Source organism: Schistocerca americana, chromosome 4, assembly GCF_021461395.2.
Source record: "Schistocerca americana isolate TAMUIC-IGC-003095 chromosome 4, iqSchAmer2.1, whole genome shotgun sequence".
In the NCBI taxonomy this organism is placed as follows: Eukaryota; Metazoa; Arthropoda; class Insecta; order Orthoptera; family Acrididae; genus Schistocerca; species Schistocerca americana.
In genome coordinates this window covers 275,688,007-275,708,202 of record NC_060122.1, presented here as the reverse complement: position 1 = coordinate 275,708,202, position 20,196 = coordinate 275,688,007, and the positions used below count along the sequence as shown (strand labels likewise).

Below are 20,196 nucleotides of genomic sequence, written 5' to 3'. Positions count from 1 at the left end.
TTTGGTCACAGCTTTTCACTTAGTGTCTGACTCCCTGGGTTAGTACATTCATTCATAATATTAAATAGATATGCATAACAAGAAATGGATACAGACTTTGCTTGTTATATGTGGACATGAGGGAAACTGGCCACTATTCATGAACAGCTACAAGCTGCTGACGCCACTGAAGACTCTGAAATTAGGCAGATGATGGAGCCTCTTGAGAAAAAACACAGCAGGTAGCAAAGGAAGGTTCAATTCTGCCTTTCTGGAACCCAAACTGATCTTCCAAAAGGGGGGGATGCTTCTACCAATTTTCCTATTCTTCTGCATATGATTCATGTCAGTATTTTACAGGCATGATTTATTAAATGATGGTTCAATAATATTCACACCATTTAATACCTGACCTCTTTCAAATTGGAATTATTGCATTCTTCTTGGTGTGGGGATATTTTGCCTGTATTGTTTATCTTGCGCACCAGGTGGATTAGTCTCATCATGATCTGCTCTCCTAAGCATCTCAATAAGTCTGAAGCAATGTTGTCTACTCCAGGGGCCTTGTTTTGATTGATCTTTCAGTGATCTGTCAAATTCCTTGTACTCCTCTCACAGCATCATCTTTCCCATCTAATTTTCATCTACTTCCTCTTTCCTTTCTGTAGTATTGTGTACATTTTGCCTGTATAGCCTTTCCATATACTTCCACTTTTCAACCTCCACTTCTTTGCTCAATACTGACTTCCTGTCTGCATTCTTAATATTAATACAGGTGCTTCTCTTTTCTCCAGAGGTTTTCTTTGATTTTCCTATAGGCGGCACCTATCTTTCCCACAGTGATCTATATTTCTACAGTTTTGTATTTCTCCTCCAGCCATTCCAGTTTTTTAAGTTCTGCACTTCCAGTCAATATCAATTTTTAGATGTCTATTTTCTTTGGTTTGTTTCATTTGTGACATTTTTATATTTTCCCCTTTCATCTCTTAGAATCAATATCTCAAACAATGGAAAATCCAGGATGGAATGTAACAATACTAGAGAAGGAAAGTTGCTATTCACCATATAGCGGAGATGCTGAGTCGTGATAGGCACAACAAAAAGATTCACACAATTATAGCTTTCAGCCATTAAGGCCTTTGTCAGCAGTAGACACACATATATACACACGAACACACACTCATACAAACACAACTTGCACACACATCTGCAATCTCATTGTGGTTTCAGTTCCCTGAGACTGCAGACATGTGTGCAAGTTGCGTTTGTGAGAGTGTGTGTGTGTATGTGTGCCTACTGCTGACAAAGGCCTTAATGGTCGACAGCTATAATTGTGTGAATCTTTTTGTTGTGCCTATCGCGACTCAGCATCTCCACTATATGGTGAGTAGCAACTTTCCTTCTCTAGAATCAATTACTCTTGTGTTATCCAAGGATTATACTGGGCTTGGACTTTTTCCCTATTTGATCCTCTGCTGCCTTAACTATTTCACCTCTCGAGGCTACTCATTCATCTTGTACCATATTCTCTTCCCCCACTTCAGTCAAGTGCTGCCTCATGTTCTGTTTGAAACTCTCATCACATTTGATTATTTCAATTTCTCCACATCCCATCTCCTTAATTTTATACTTTTCTTCAGTTTTAACTGAAGTTCATATCCCATAATGTATGCTCAGAGTACACATATGCCTCTGGTAATGTTTTGGGGTTTAGAGTCTGTTTACAAAATCTCTATTTTACCCCATTATGGAATCTGTCTGAAAGCTTCCACTGTCACCTGGTCTATGTCACACATACAACCTTCTTTCATGATGTGTGTGCCAAGTGTTACCAATGATAAAATTTTGCTTTTCTTCCTTTTTCTCGACTACCAAATTCCAGTTTCACATTACAATCAAATTTTTGTCTCACTTAATAAACTGAATAATTTCATTTGACTCTTCATACATTCTTTCAATTTTGTCATTATTTGCAGAGCCACTACGCATATAACATTGTACTACTTTAGTGTGTGTAAATTGTTTCATATATCTTGGCTACAATAATGTGGTCACAGTGCTGTTCATAATAATGAAAATGTCCTTTTTTTTTTTAAGTGGACAGTGGGGGGGGGGGGGGGGGGGGGGGGGAGGGAAGGAAGAAAGGGTTAGGTTTTCACATCCCATTGATGATGATGTCATTAGAGATAGTGCATTTGCCTTAAGCCATTTCCAGGAATTTGGATAGGGATTTGAACTGACAACCTCCCTAGTGTGATTAATAATTGTGCCACCTTGCACAGTAATAGTGCTTAGGTTGAAAACTTATTCCTTGAGTTCTGGGATGCATTCAGTACCACTGTACTACTGAACACAGTTACTCTGTGGGAAAAAAAAAAAAAAAAAAAAAAAAAATAGGCTTATGAAATATTGGACCAGCTCTGTGATTGGATTGACAACTTCCTAGGAGATAGAACAATATATGTGGTTCTCAACTGGGTGAAGTTATTAAGTGTAAAGGTAAAGTTAGGAATACCTCATGGAAGTGTTGTATGCTATTTACTATTCACTATATACAAAGTGTGTCAAAGTGTTTGCATCAAACATCTGGGGATCATAGATGATGTGACAGAGAAAAACTTTCCTTGGAGGCAAAATCTTCACTGACAGTTCTCAGTGATGCTAGGCCTTCTTTTGTATTGTTTATGCATCTGAGAGGTGGTAGGATGTAGACACTCTGTGGCGTGCATAAGCCTTGTTTATTACTTATAATCCAGTAATCTGTTCCGTGTGAAAGGGGGTACATCGAACAAAATTAAAGTTCCTGCTTCACTTCCAAAATATCTTTCTTCATTTACAGGCTCTCACTCTTAAGGTTTTCTTGTTGAAAATCACTCTATAAATTTACTGGGATAGGTAGTAAGCAGTACACCTGATTAGTAGACCCTGCTAGTTTGATGAAATCTCATCTCCCTGGGATGGTCAATGTTACAGGACATGTAATGCCACCAGGAAGCACCAGTGAACATTTTGTCTCTAACAAAAATTGTTCCCCATGACATGAACTATCACCCCTAGACATTTTAAACACCCTTTATGTATGGGGTGGGGTAAATAAAAGCGGCCCAGAGAACAGAATTCCAGGGTACAATAAAACACAGCAACGGATAGGAAATACAGCACTAACCCTGACTACAGCAGATATTAAAAGTGACCACCATTCATCTCTTGGAACTTTTGGGCTCTGGTCAGCAAGTTGTAGAAGGCAGATCAAAGCTGGGCTACTGAAATTGCTACAATCTCATCTGAAATGTTCTGTTGCTGTTCTTGAGGACTGTGAGGGTTGTTGCAATATACCTTAGACAAAAATTGTTCCCCATGACATGAACTATCACCCCTAGACATTTTAAACACCCTTTATGTATGGGGTGGGGTAAATAAAAGCGGCCCAGAGAACAGAATTCCAGGGTACAATAAAACACAGCAACGGATAGGAAATACAGCACTAACCCTGACTACAGCAGATATTAAAAGTGACCACCATTCATCTCTTGGAACTTTTGGGCTCTGGTCAGCAAGTTGTAGAAGGCAGATCAAAGCTGGGCTACTGAAATTGCTACAATCTCATCTGAAATGTTCTGTTGCTGTTCTTGAGGACTGTGAGGGTTGTTGCAATATACCTTAGACTTGAGGGCTTGCCACACAAATAATCACACACTGACAGATCGGGTGACCTGGTGGCCACCAACTGTCACGCCCACGCTGGCCTCTGCTAACAACTCTGTCAGATGTGAAGATTGTATAAATGTGCTCCAAGGTTTGGCTGGCTATATGGCCAGTTTTTCCATCCTGTTGGAAATAACTGTAGGTCTTGTCATCCTCTGTTAATGCTGCCACAAATGTTTTCAAAATGCTGGCATTGTTACACACTGAAGTCAGTGTCTGGTGAAAGAAGATGGGACCAACACTGTGGTTGCACACACTGCACACCAAACCCCAGCTTTCTGATCATGCAGTTGAGTTTTGTGGAAATTATGTGGATGAATATAACCACTCAGGTGAAACCAGACTTCATCAAACACAAAGAACAGATCCATGTCCAAGCCATTCATTGTTATCTCAGTGAACAGCTACTCAAAAAACTGGAAGCACTGTGGAGCATCTGCTGGTTTTAATGCATGAACGACAGAGACTCAGTAGGAATGCATGTGCAGGTGGAGTATTCGTCCACATGATTGACGTGATATGCCACTCTCTTGTGACAGGCAATGAGTTAATTTGGCAGGACTCTGAAGAATTTTCTGGTGAAATGCAGCCACATTTTCTGGTATGTGGACACATTTCAGAATGTTTTTGACTTGTTCAAAACAGATTCTGTATGATGCCATTTTTGGATGAAGTGTTGTATGGTACTCTTTGCTGTCACATAACTTTCCACAGTGAACACCTGCTGCTCCACTGTGATTACCATCATCTCCTTTGCACTGCTCCACTACTCACACTGACACAGCCCACACTACACTCTGAACTGGTGTGGATCATGTGTCGGGCGTACATGTGGTGTGCGCATCACGAGATGTGGTTATATGCATACACTTGTGTCCAGTCATGTCCACTTGCCCGGGCCCCTTTCACTTGCCCCACACTGTATGTATGATGTGTGTGACTGTTTGTAAATTATACTATTGTATGTATGGAAGTTGCAACATGAGAAAACTGTAGCAAACTGCAGAAATACCAGCAGAGCACCAGCAAAAGAAAGAAAAAAAATTTGCTGGGCTATAGGACTTTTCAAAATTTGCTATGTTTGCTGATGTCACAATTATACTGATAAAAGACACAAACACATCCATACCATACACAGGCAAAAGAATAATGGAATAGGCTCACAATGGTTTCACCCTTAATCTTACAAAATCTCATATTACACAATTCCAAACAAATAAAAGTGACTTACAGATACCAGAATTACAGATTAATAGGCATACACTGGATGAGACACCATGACCAAAGACTCTTTGTCTTTAAATATGTCTGCTTGTGTCTGTATATGTGTGGATGGATATGTGTGTGTGTGCGCGAGTGTATACCCGTCCTTTTTTCCCCCAAGATAAGTCTTTCCGCTCTCGGGATTGGAATGACTCCTTACCCTCTCCCTTAAAACCCACTTCCTTTCGTCTTTCCCTCTCCTTCCCTCTTTCCTGACGAAGCAACCGTTTGTTGCGAAAGCTAGAATTTTGTGTGTATGTTTGTGTGTCTATCGACCTGCCAGCGCTTTCATTCGGTAAGTCACATCATCTTTGTGTGTGTGTGTGTGTGTATATATATATAGTGCTGGCAGGTCGACAGACACACAAACATACACACAAAATTCAAGCTTTCGCAACAAACTGTTGCCTCATCAGGAAAGAGGGAAGGAGAGGGAAAGACGAAAGGATGTGGGTTTTAAGGGAGAGGGTAAGGAGTCATTCCAATCCCGGGAGCGGAAAGACTTACCTTAGGGGGAAAAAAGGAAAAAAGGACGGGTATACACTCGCACACACACACATATCCATCCACACATATACAGACACAAGCAGACATATTTGTCTTTAAATATGTCTGCTTGTGTCTGTATATGTGTGGATGGATATGTGTGTGTGTGCGCGAGTGTATACCCGTCCTTTTTTCCCCCAAGGTAAGTCTTTCCGCTCTCGGGATTGGAATGACTCCTTACCCTCTCCCTTAAAACCCACATCCTTTCGTCTTTCCCTCTCCTTCCCTCTTTCCTGATGAGGCAACAGTTTGTTGCGAAAGCTTGAATTTTGTGTGTATGTTTGTGTTTGTTTGTGTGTCTGTCGACCTGCCAGCACTTTTATTTGGTAAGTCACATCATCTTTGTTTTTAGATATATTTTTCCTACATGGAATGTTTCCCTCTATTATAACTATATATATATATATGGAAAGTTGCTAAACAAACATATAGCAGAAACCTAGTGATTCTTACATTTACATGTCAATACATATGCTCCCTTAATGTATCTGTGGTCAATAACAAGTATTGTCATCATAACTTTACTCAGCAATTCACAATACTACAATGTGGAAATGACATATTGAAACATGTGAAGCTGCCACATAATTTATTTTTAATTGTATGGATGGTTTCAGTTGGAGACCATTTCCCAGTACAAATTTTTGTTAATTGCTGGTGTCACATATATCATAAAACAAATGTCAAAATAGAACAGCTGTATATAATATTTTGTTATGCAAAAGCAGTCATACACTCAGAAATAAAATGTACAATGGCTTCACTTGGTGTTTTTTGAGTCATCAGTCTCCTGACTGGCTTGATGCGGCTCGCCTCAACTTCCTCTTCTGCACCAACCTCTTCATCTCGGAGTAGCACTTGCAACCTACATCCTCAATTATTTGCTGGATGTATTCCAATCTCTGTCTTCCTCTGCAATTTTAGCCCTCTACAGCTTCCTCTAGTACCATGGAAGTCATTCCCTCATGTCTTAACAGATGTCCTATCATCCGATCCCTTCTCCTTGTCAGTATTTTCCACATATTCCTTTGCTCTCCAATTATGCCAAGAATCTCCTCAGTCCTTACTGTATGAGTCCACCCAATTTTCAATATTAATCTATAACACCACATCTCAAATGCTTCAATTCTCTTCTGTTACAGTCTTTCCACAGTCCCTGTTTCACTACCATACAATGCTGTGCTCCAAACGTACATTCTTAGAAATTTCTTCCTCAAATTAGGGCCTATGTTAGATACAAGTAGATTTATCTTGGCCAGAAATGCCCTTTTTGCCAGTGCTAGTCTGCTTTTGATGTCATCCTTGCTGTGTACATCATTGGTTATTTTGCTGCCTAGATAGTAGAATTCTTAACTTCATCTACTTCGTGACTATCAAACCTGCTGTTAAGTTTCTTGCTGCTCTCATTTCTGCAATTTCTTATCACTTTAGCCTTTCTTTGATTTACTCTCAGTGCACTCATTTGACTGTTCATTCCTTTCAATGTAATTCTTCTTCACTTTCACTCAGGATAGCAATGTCATCAGCAAATCGTATCATCAATATCCTTTCACCTTACATTTCAGTTCCACTTCTGAACCTTTCTTTTAATTCTGTCATTGCCTCTTCAGTGCACAGATTGAACAGTGGGATGAAAGACTACATCCCTGTTTTACACCGTTTTTAATCTGAGGACTTTGTTCTTGATTGTCCACTCTTATTATTCCCTCTTCGCTCTTGTACATATTGTTTGTTACCTGTCTCTCCCTGTAGCTTACCTCTATTTTTCTCAGAACTTTGAGCACTTTGCACCATTTTACATTGTCAAATGCTTTTTCCAGTCAACAAATCCTATGAATGTATCTTTATTTTTCTTTTGTCTTGCTTCCATAATCAACCGGAGACTCAGAATTGCCTCTCTAGTGCCTTTACCTTTTCTAATGCTAAACTGATTGTCATATAACACATCCTCAATTTTCTTTTCCATTCTTCTGTAGATTAGTCTTGTCAGCAACTTGGATGCATGACCTGTTAAGCTGATTGTGGAATAATTCTCGCATCTGTCAGCTCTTGCAGTCTTCCAAACTGTGTGGATGATATTTTTCTGAAAGTCAGATGGTATGTTGCCAGACTCATACATTCAGCACACCAGCTTGAATACTTGTTTTGTTGCCCCTTCCCCCAATAACTGTTGAAATTCTGATGTAATGTTGTCTATCCCTTCTGCCTTATTTGATCTCAGGTCCTCCAAAGCTCTCTTAAATTCTGATTCTAACATTTGATCCCTTACCTCTTCTAAAATGATTCCTGTTTCTTCTTCTATCACATCAGACAAATCTTGCCCCTCATAAAGACCTTCAATGTACTCTTTCTACCTGTCTGCTCTCTCCTCTGCATTTAACAGTGAAATTCCCATTGCTCTCTTAATGTCACCACCCCTGCTTTTAATTTCACCGAATGTTGTTCCAACTTTCCTATATACTGAGTCAGTCCTTCTGACAATCATTTCGTTTTTGATTTCTTCACATTTTTCATGCAACCATTTCATCTTAGCTTCCCTGCACTTCATATTTGGTTCAAATGGCTCTGAGCACTATGGGACTTAACATCTGAGGTCATCAGTCCCCTACAACTTAGAACTACTTAAACCTAACTAACCTAAGGACAATACACACATCGATGCCCGAGGCAGGATTCGAACCTGCGACCATAGCGGTCATGCGGTTCCAGACTGAAGCACCTAGAACCGCTTGGCCACACTGGCCAGCGCACTTCATATTTACTTCATGCCTCAGCGACTTTGTATTTCTGTATTCCTGAACCTTCTTTCATTAATCAGCTGAAGTATTTCTTCTGTTACCCGTGGTTTCTTCACAGTTGCCGTCTTTGTACCTATGTTTTTCTTTCCAACTTCTGTGATTGGCCTTTTTAGAAATGTCCATTCCTCTTCAACTGTATTGTACACTGAGCTATTCCTTATTGCTGTATCTATAGCCTTAGAAAACTTCAAGTGTATCTTATCATTCCTTACTATTTCTGTAACCCACCTCTTTGTGTATTGGTTCTTCCTCACTAATCTTTTAAACTTCAGCCTACTCTTCGTCACTATTACATTGTGATCTGAATCTGTATATGCTCCTGGGTACACCTGATTTTGAAATCTCTGTCTGACCATCATATAATCTAACTGAATTCTTCCTGTATCACCTGGCCTTTTCCAAGTATACCCCCTCCACTTGTGATTCTTGAATCAGCTATTGCTACCTGAAATTTATTAAAGAACTCAATTAGACTTTCTCCTCTCTCATTTCTTGTCCCAAGCTGATATTCTCCTGTAATCTTTCCTTCTACTCCTTCCCCTACAACTGCATTCCAGTCCCCATCACTATTAGATTTTCATCTCCCTTTACCTATTGTATTATCCTATCAATATCCTCATATACTTTCTCTACCTCTTCATATTCAACTTGTGATATCACCATGTATGCCTGAACTATTTTTGTCAGTGTTGGTTTGCTGATGATTCTGAAGAGAACAATACTATCACTGTACTGTTCACAGTAACACACTCTCTCCATTACAATCCAATTCATAATGAGTCCTACTCCCATTATACCACTTTCTGCTGCTGTTGATATAACCTTATACACATCTGACCAGAAATCTTTGTCTTCTTTCCATTTCACTTCACTGACCCCTACTATATTTAGATTGAGTCTTTGCATTTCACTTTTCAGATTCTCCAGCTTCCCAACCACACAGTCTTTTTCTCATGGTCACCTCCCCCTTGACAGTCCCTTCCCAGAGATCTGAATGGAGGACTATTCCAGAATGTTTTGCCAATGGAGAGATCATCATGACCCTTTTCAATTACAGGCCACATGTCCTGTGGATAAACATTATGTGTCTTTAATGCAGTGGTATCCATTGCTTTCTGCATCCTCATGCCATTGATCATTGCTGATTTTTCCACCTTTAGTGACAGTTTCCCACCCCAACAACAAGAGAGTGCACTGAACCTCTGTCTGCTCCTCTGCCCTCTTTGACAAGTGTGTTGGCAGAATGAGGGTGACTTCTTACGCCAGAAGTCTTCGGCCGCCAATGCTCATTATTAATCAAAATTTAAGTGATGGCAGATTTTGAATCCAGGACTGAGGACATTTTGATTACTAATCAATATGTTATTTCTTTGATTCATCAAAGCTATGGAAAACAACTAACAAAAGCTACTTTTCATTACTAGAAGCAGAAATAATTTCCATATAGATTATGCATATCTTCCTAGGGTTCAGAATGAGTTTTATATTCTGGTGCCAGCTTGCCAATGAACACCAGGCAAAAAGTCAGAAATCTCCAAATATTTAAAGACAAAGAAAAAGAATACCTCCTCAGCCACCATTCTACAATTTAGCAGCATACTTTGACTTAAAAATGCACATCCTGCCTAATGCCAGTATTTGTATTAGATAAATCGTAATTTTCCAGAATACATTGATCAGTCAGAACACTATGATCACCTACCTAATAGCTGGTATGTCCACCTATGGGCATGGATAACAGGGGTATAGAAGCATTGAGACTTCGGCAGGTCGATGGAAGGAGTGGGCACCACATCCGTACACACGTCATCTGTGGTGTCACCGCCAGACACCACACTTGCTAGGTGGTAGCCTTTAAATCGGCTGCGGTCCATTAGTATACGTCGGACCCGTGTGTCGCCACTATCAGTGATTGCAGACCGAGCGCCGCCACACGGCAGGTCTAGAGAGACTTACTAGCACTCGCCCCAGTTGTACAGCCGACTTTGCTAGGAAAGGTTCACTGAGAGTTACGCTCTCATTTGCCAAGACGATAGTTAGCATAGCCTTCAGCTAAGTCAATTGCTACGACCTAGCAAGGCGCCAATTATCCTTTGCTATGTATCTAATGAAGCATGTACAGTAACAAGACCAATGTCACCAATTGTGGATTAAAGTTAAGTATTCCAGAAGCTACGTACTTTTCTTTATAGCATTCATTACGTATCCTGTTTCAGACCTCACGCCAGCCTGCGTGAGTTTAAGCGCGTGCCATTCGGTTACCCGTCACTGTGGATTGGCTGTCTTGCCAGTCCACAACATCATCTAATTCCCATAAACACTGGGAATGGAGGCGATGAGCTCTGGCACCAAGTTCAATCACATCCTAGATGTGTTCAATCGAGTTCAGATTTGATGAGATGGGGGCCAGCACATCAATGGAAACTTGCCTCTGTGTTCCTCGAACCACTACATCACACTCCTGTCCTTGTGACGTGGCTCATTATTTTGCAGAAAAATATGCTGCTGCCAGGAAACAATTTCCATGAAGGGGTATATGTGGTCTGCAACCAGTGTATGATACTCCTTGGCAATCATGGTGCCTTGCATGAGCTCCACTGGACCCATGGATGCCCATGTGAAAGTACGACAGAGCATAATGTAGTTGCCACCAGCTTGTCACCATCCCACAGTACAGATGTCAAGGTGCTGTTCCCCTGGACGAGAATGGATTCATGCCCTCCCATTGTCACAATGAAAAAGGTATCAGTATTCATCAGAATGTGCAATGGTCTGCCACTGTGCCAACATTAAGTTCAGATAGTCATGTGCCCATTTCAGTCATAGTTTTTGATGAAACATTGGCTCATGTATGAGTCGTTGGCTGCGGAGGCCAATCATTATGGGTATTCACTGCACTGTGTGTTCAGACACACTTGTACTCTGCCCAGCATTAAAGTCTGTTGTTAGTTCTGAAACAGTTTGCCACCTGGCCTGTTTTACCAGTCTGCCCAGCCTACGGCATCTGTAATGAGGGGTGACCATGCAACCCCACGACATCTGGACGTGGTTTCACCTCGGTTTTGCCACGTGTTGAAGACATCCATCACAGCACTCCACGAACACCCGACAAGTCGTGTAGTTTCTGAAATGCTGGTGCTAAGCCTCTGGGTCATTACAATCTGCCCTCGATCAAACTCAGACGGATTGCACGTCTTCTCCATTGTACACACGGACAGCACACTCACACAGCACACTCACTGATACTAGATGCACCAGGCGTGTGTCTGACTACCAGTTATTCCTTGCTAGGTGATGCTGCTATTGCCTGGACAGGTTTATATTGATAGGTCAGTGATCATAATGTTCTGGCTGATCAGTGTATAAACCACGGTATGTGTAAAGTTGCATAAATCCTTTATTTAAAGTATTATATAAACTCAGAAGCTGAGAAGAGTAAGAAGAGTAATTCTGTTTTCCAAGGTAATTGTTTTTCAACATATACCTATAAAGTAGTCTGAAAGTAATTCCAATAATTATCAGTTTAGGTAGATTAGAGCTAGTCATAATTTGTTGTTATAACATTTTACAGAAGTAGCAAGCAGTGGTTGTTTCTGACTATTAATGTTTAACTTGGCTTGTTCCACATCCCTGTAAGAGCCTCCATCAATATGGGATTTACAAAATATGGTCTGTGGATAATGGTAAGCTGAGTAACTGACTGACTGACTGAATGAATGAACTGCAATTTGAATATTAACTGATAATCTGTAGAATAAAAAGTTTTCAATTGAGTTACAAATTTTTACTAACCTGAACACTAAAATTCCAACAAGGTTGACAATAAGTCCAGCTACTGACACAGCAAGCAATCGTTGTGTGTTAATAGCTGGAGGATCCACAAGTCTACTCACACCTTTAGAAAATACAAGAACTGAAATTACCAACAAGAATAGCCCATTTACGAAACCTGACAGGTCCTCCACACGACTGTAGCTGAAAATAGAAAATTCATCACAGTCACATATACTCATTTCACATTGTTTCTTTATCACATATATAAGACATTAATAAGCAAAAGCCTCATACACAGCATACCAAACATTCGATTTTTCATTTGTTAATCACACTCCCTTCAGTACTCTTCTCTTATGTGTCCATTAAAAATATTATTTAAGTATTCCTTTTGTGGTATACACTTTAAGATTAAAGGAGACCACTCATCAAAAATCAGAAGCATTGAGTTGTCGATAGCCATACACAAAAGGAAGACTACTTGCTGGTTTTCAGATTTACCTGTTGATGAGCTAGAGTAGAAAAGACCAAAACACTCTCTCTCTCTCTCTCTCTCTCTCTCTCTCTCTCTCTCTCTATGCCTACCTTGTAAGAGAGAGAGAGAGAGAGGGAGAGTGAGTGTGTGTTTTCTACTCTAGTTTGTCAAAGGATAACTCCAAAAGCTAGTATGTTCTCTTTCTTTAGTGTGGGCCTATCAGCAACTCATTGCTTCTGCTTTCTTGTGAATGACCTCCTTCAATCCTAAAGTATTTACATTCTACAAGAACTTTCCTACAACATTTTGTGCTATACTTTTATATCACATGCAGGTTTCTGGAATCTTTCAAACCTGTACATGACTGTAATACCTGTCATCCTCCCAGTTAGTTCCTTTTCCCTTTTTACTCAATCACACTAACACTTCATAGCTTCCATTCCATCATCAGTTTTTTGTAATTACAGTCATTACCCGGTTTGTGTAATACATCCTTTTAATTCATATTCTTAGATATCTCATGTATGTCTCCTAATAACTTTATATGTATAAATAATGTAACAAACAACAAGACTGTAATGATGAAATACACATGACTGTTACAATGGCTAATGAAACTTGTGTAATCAATTTATTGCTCCATAAATCAACAGATGGTATACATTTTGGAAAAGTTATGAATGAAAATTTTGACTGATGCGTTTATTGATTTGCACTGCTAAGTACAAGGACTCTGTTGTGTTATTCACGAGATATTCAAGAGATACCTGTCAGTACATGGCTGTGATTACCATATTTCACATCTCTACATTTGGATTTTTGTTCCACAAGCCATTACTAACTACACACCAGAAAACATTTTTAATTGTATCAGGACACTTGTATGTTATCTGTAATCTAAGCATAGAAATAGCTGAAAAATGAGGGGCTTGGTGCTATAATGTAATGTTACAGTTAACTCGTAGGAGCTTTCAGGCATGACTTGCAATCACTCTCTTTGTAGGTAAAATCACAAATGATGAATGAAGCTCCATGACGGAACTGAAAAGTTTTCCAAAATGAACAGTTACATCTCCAAAGAGCACAAAGGAGGGAGGAAGGAAGGAAGGAAGGAAGGAAGGAAGGGAAAGAGAGAGAGAGACTCTGAACCTCGTAGTCACTTCTGGTACCAAACTGTCATTCACTTTCTGAACATGCTGTAGAACAGCCGTGGTATGCTCTTATTTAACATATCAGCATATAATTAAGTAAAAGATTGTCTTCTCTAAAAGATTATAAACCAAAGATGTAAAGCATGCTTTGCAGTTCACTGCTTTATTTAAATCAATTGAAGTTAACAAGAATCCTATGTCTCCTGAAAGGTCACAGTGGTGATTTGTTTCAATCTTGGTATGGCATTACTGTTTACTGCAACTCCTTGAATAATGAAAACTCTCTGCACAAATACCAGAAGGTAACATCTCTTCTGAGTAATGTTGATGAACCACCACAATATAATATTCCTGGCACGCAGGAGTTGGTATTAGTTGCATACCAACAATACCATTGCAGAGGCAACTAGAAATATGAAAACGGAAGCAATGCATATTCCAACATTCCATCAGCATCAAGGTTATTAGAGATGGAGCCGAAAATAGGGCTGTCAAATGTGATCCTGTGACCAGTCCCATTTACTCACTGCAAGCTGCAGCTATTTTTGTAAGGAATAATACTATTTCAGGTTCATACAATGTGGAAAAAAAACCATGCTTATCATGAAGTGGAGATTCACATGTCTATAAAATTTAGATTTTCTGTAACTTGTTCCAAAACTGTATTAACTGAAAACTGAATTTAGTCAATGAGAAAGGACACACATGTATTCATTAGCAAAAAATTTAAAACCAGAGATGTATCCATAAACTCCTAGATCCTTCTGTGATATGTAACTGACAGTTAGCAAGAAATCACCATATGTTTAGAAACATATAACTGGCGCAAATAATATTTGACTGATTAAATTCAGCACATTACACTGAATGGAAACCATTCAATAAATTTTGCAATCATCTATTACTCTTCAATTTAAGAAGCTATTTTAAACAAGTAGAAGGAATTGTTGTGCCTTCCATATTCAAGTTTCACATTCTGAAGATATGCTACAATGTTTAAAAAAAAGAAATTCCATGACATTTTGTGGTCCATTTCAAGTCTATTGCAAGTTGCTTATTAACAACAAATCCATTAAGCAGGTCAGCCAATTTACTTTCCTTCACTGCACAGACTCACCTTTTGAAGAATTTGATAATGGAAAGAAAACTGAAAATTTTTCAGATCATGTTGCATTGTAAGCTCAATGCTGAGAAACAAAAGTATGGAAGAAAGCAATTCTGAGGTTCTATAAGGCTATGGCAACATCCGCAGGTTTATACAAGGCTGAAGGACTCGTCCTTAGTAGCAAAAATATAAAATATTATTATGTCCTGCACTGTTTACATAACACAGACAATGTAGAGCCCTCCCCTAATGAAAACAAGGCAGGTGAGGCTATATTTGCAGGTAGAAATGATATAAACAGCACCATTCTTTATTACTGAATAATGAATTAAAATGTCAAATCATAGTTGATAATAACAAAAATTACAATAAAATATTCTGACAAAATATGGGCAGTGTCATCTGGGGTAGTTGGAGACATTTGTTTCTGTCTTTAACAGAGTCTGTGAACCTGCTCATTATACAAAAATCCTTCTGAAGATTACCAATACAATACAGATTTGGAGGAGTTATTTACAACCCTCACGAACTCCTGACTTGAAGGTTTGCTTCATATAAATGGCATGAAAATGTTCTGCAAACATAATCTAGAAGTTGCAGGGTTCTGTGAAATTAACTTGCACCTTGACTTTCTATCACTAATAAAAGACAGCATTTCTCAGTTCACCACTGAACTGGTTGCCTTTGGAGTTAGTCTGAATGGTGCATCAATAGCATGGAAAATTATGCCCATACTGTGATACCCTCATATTCAAATCACTTAAGAGTCTTGGTGTTCAAATGCAGGCAGTTGACTGTACAGCACCTAGGCAGTATTTCCGAGTATCCATCTCAGTAATTTAAATTAAGTGCTGCTTTCTCAGATATGTGAAATCAAATCAGGAAGTGGTCACTGAAGTGCATATGCTTTACCCAATCCCCACTGAGTTTATCTGCAAGCACAAGAGATCATACTGACAGATCAATGAGTTAGTGCAGCACTGAGGCAGTGTTGAAGAGCATCCTCATGCTAAGAATATATCACTCTTGCACAGATTGTAGTAGTATCCAACAACAAAAACTGCATTGGTATCACAAAGAACAAGGAATGCTAATAGTAGCTATGGAATGAGATTTGTTAGTGTGTACAATTCTGTGAGATAAGACATATAGAGATTGTACCTGCTGTTGAATTTGCAGTATACGTAACAAGGCGGATATTAATATTAGTTAGTGAGAGAAGATCTTAGGAAACGTGTGTATCTGACAAAGATTGTCATTCTAATGAATTAGGAGACAGAACAGCTGACCTTCAAGATGTGAAATGTATAGTACTGGTGATACACATATAATAGTAAAAGGGGCACACTGTCTAGATTTCACAACTAATAGTTACTTTGATGGGGAGGAGACAGAAATGTGTTGGGAAATGTTAAAAAGAAAGGACAGGCCAAGACTCATTTTTTCCATAATTCTTAACTGCACTATTCACTCCTCTTCCCTCTAATACATCTTAGTTTTTCATTTTGCCCATATCAGTTCTGGAGAGATGCTGGCACAATGCTTACCAATACACCATATCTGACCCACTCTCTTTGATACCTCTCACTTCATCTTCATCTACCCTCTCCCTCAATATAAGCGGACTCCTCTCATTCTGGTGTCTGGAAGTGTATCACTTTTACATGTGTCTGTTGGCAGTACACCACATTTCAATTCCTAAATCTAAGCACTGCCCAGCAACTCTGTCTCTCATAATTTATTACTTTCTTTACTGAAATTTCCTTTTATGTAAAGAACTGAAATTTCTCTGAATTAAACCACTCAGATTGATTACCTAATTTTCCATTTTTGACTGACATTAAAAAAACATTTAAATCTGTTAAATGCATGACTTCAGTACAAAGAGAAATTGATTACTCCGCTTCATGGCCACATATTTTTAGTGTGAGTTAAATCTGTTTCAAATACAACTGAATTTTTACAAGAAAGTGCCTGAAAAGTTACATGCTAACTTTAAAGAATACAAACAATGAAAAAATTGGAAAATCGAAGCAGTACATTGACAAAGAAACTTACATATAATTCAATCACTTGGATACCTCATCCATTTCTCTGTCAGAAATTAAGAAAGTTATTTATTCTCTCACACATAAAAACTCATATGGATTTCTTGCTGTTGCCACCATAGTACTAAAGACTTGTTCTGATATAACAAGTGATGTCTTTTCTGAAATATGTAATACGAGGCATGTTTTTTAAGCACCATGTTAAAAAACTAAAAATGAAATGAGAAGACTTTTCTTGGTAATTTTATTTTTATGTGCAGGCCTGTTCTTGAGTTTACTTTCCTTCATAACTCTTGCTAATATTAAGGCACTGTTCATGTCATACAACAGCTCTGAATAGCATCCTCATAGAAATATGCTGCCTGAGCAAAAATTTCAATAATTTAAATGTTCTGTAACAATTGCATACAGCAAACATTTTGACATCTATGAGCATTGGGGTGGTAAGGAAGTAGATGAGTGCTTTTAATGATGACCATACAAATGTGCATTATGGGGAATGAAGCAGGTGACCTTCAATCATTACAGACAATTTGGTGGGGAAAATTGATGAACAAGTGAGAGAGAACAGGTGCTTTCGATTTCATCATTATGTAATGAGTTCCCTCAAGTGTCAAGAAGTGTGCTTTACGGAATGGTTGCAGAATGTTAAATTATCGAAAGTTATGCTCAGACAGAATATTTCTGCGAGGATGATATTCAAAGCTGGTTGTGCAATATGATAAATACCTTAACATTGGTGGTTAAAGTACAGGCTTTCATGTAAAAATAAAATTGCTAAGAAAAGTCTATTTGTTTTATTTTTATTTCTAAACAGTACTTAGTTAAAAAAATAAGCCTCGTACATCGTTGACACAGAGAATTTTTACTGGAAAATAGAATGCCACTGTGAAATCCCTGTATAAGAAATGAGACAAGATAGACGTCAATAGCTACCAACCCATTTCACTACTGATACACTTTTCCAAATTTTTTTGCTAATGTGATGTACTCTAGCTTGAATAACAATGAAATCCTTAATAAATTACAGTATGGATTAAAAAAAAGTGGTCAACTGAGAATGCCAATTTATACATTCACTCACCAAATTTTACAAGCATTAAAAAACAAAAGAGGGCAGTCAGTATTTTAAATGAATTGCCAAAGGCATTTGACTATGTGAATGACAATATTTGTCTAGTAAAAATGTTTTATGGAACTGATAGTGTAGCCAGCCAGCGGATAATGTCATACAAAATAGTTTCAAAGTTTTACTGACATTCAAAGTAGTCACCGGCATTGTGTATAACCCGTTGCCAGCAATTTGGAAGTCGTAGGATACTCTTAGCAGTGCCAATTGTGTTGACAGTTCGAGTGGCATGGTTTATTGCCTGATGAATTTGTAGCAGTCCATTATTCCTCCAACATTAGGCTTTGTTGCCACCATTATTTTCGATGAAGGAAAGCGTGGGTATTTAACTTGGGAGTTACAATAAAGTTAGTAAGGTGTATGTGGAGTGATGTAGTTGGTTTGGAGTCTGAAGGATGTTGGGGAGAGGAGGGAGATGGACTCAGGTTAGGGGGTTCTGGGAAGAGCCTATGGATTTCAGAGTGGATTGGAGATTATGTTGGACTTCTGGGATGCGATCACACTTGCAGAGCTTGTAGGTGGAGTAGTCAGAGTTTGCAAAGGTCTTCTGTCAGGTAGCCACTGTGACTAATCACAACGGTAGTGAAGCCTACCAACCAGCTGTCCACCAGGATGAATGGCTTCTGCCAAACTGTTGCCAAGAACAAAGTTGACCACCCAGTGGCACAAAAAGCAGCTGAACAAAACATGCTCAATTTCAATGGCTGCTTCACAACTCGGATCATCTGGATCCTTCCCTCCACCACCGGCCTCTGAACTACGCAGATAGGAGTTGTCCTTACAACACATCCTCCATTCCTGTAATTGTCCTGGCCTCAAACCCAGGTAATGTACTGTCTCCACATCCTCCACCTACACTTTCCCTTCCTATGTCCTGTCGCAGCATGTGATGCTTCCTACTGATCGCTACAACTGTACCTGCCATCCTTCCCTCCCACATTCCTAGCTGGCAAACCAGCATCCCTCTGAGCCGCTAGCCATCCAACCCCAGTCCTTCTCCTTTCTTTACATCCTGCCTCCTTCTTCTTCTTCTTCTTCAAACCCCATCCCCCTCCTGACTCTGCCCACTGTCACAATATAGCACTGGCATTGCCAATACAGCTGGCACATCTCTCTCTCTCTCTCTCTCTCTCTCTCTCTCTCTCTCTCTCTCTCTCTCTGTGTGTGTGTGTGTGTGTGTGTGTGTGTGTGTGTGTGTGTGTATGTGTGATTAGTTTGTTAAAGGATAACACTGAATCTAGCAACTTTTCCTTGAGTTGTGTGTGCCTATCAACACTCAACATTTCTGGTTTTCGGTAAAGGAAGAACACCTCTTTCAGAAAGAAAAGTGATTGGAATAATGGAGTCTATATAAAAGACAAAGCTAATGAACTCTTTGGTCTGGCTATACTCTGATGAAGTAAATTTCACAGCAGAGTATTTGATATTTTATGGAAAAGATGCTATAAGTGATCTTCTCTTGGAAAGTATAATGCTTATTATGATTAAAAGGGCTCCGAGTGAAAATAGTTTCCATAATAACAACTTCAATACATTTGAGGTTTACTAGTCTGAATTCAGGGAGTAACACTAGTACCAGTGTGGCAGTATTGATTCTCTCTGCTTGACAATATAGCAAAAAAAAAAAAAAAAAATAAACATTGTTTGGAGGCTGTTATCTTACATCTTGTTCAAATTACAAAAACTGTCTGGATACTAACAATAAATATTCCCAACAACAACTTGCATAAATGAGAGATCATACTTATGTGCAGCTATCCAATTAAAACGTACATGGAAGAAGAAATATGGTACACCAGCTCCTGGTCACATATAAAGAGGTGTATAATGGCATTGTGGCATCCACTACAATAGGACCAGTACTTGTGGCTATGAAAAATAGGATCATAATAGTATCCAGAGTCCTTCATTCCAAGAATAAGAAGAAAATGAAGAAGAAGAAGAAAGCATTTGAGCACTAACTCTCAATTGTGTTACTAAAATGGCCTTTTCTGTAATTTTATGCATCTCATCTATAGCTTCTTTTAAGTTTCCAGTCTCAGTCAAAAACTGTTATAGAAGAACTGCTAACAGCAAGAAAATGTTAATGTAACAAAATGAAAATATAACAGCTTAAATCATTATTTCCCATTAGTGACCACAGCAGTATTTTTTTATGATATATGGTAATTTTTTCACAAACAAACACAAGTTTATATCTACAGTTTCAAAGATAAAAATACC

General features: G+C 38.8%; 1 protein-coding gene across 1 annotated transcript in view; it reads right to left on the bottom strand.

The window, feature by feature from the left end:
• LOC124612426 (zinc transporter 5-like) overlaps positions 1-20,196 on the bottom strand; it is a 261,950-nt gene that overhangs the window by 28,257 nt on the left and 213,497 nt on the right. Inside the window, exon 10 of the mRNA XM_047140632.1 lies at positions 12,084-12,266. Coding sequence (XP_046996588.1) covers positions 12,084-12,266 — 183 coding nt within the window. The remainder of the gene's footprint in view (positions 1-12,083; positions 12,267-20,196) is intronic.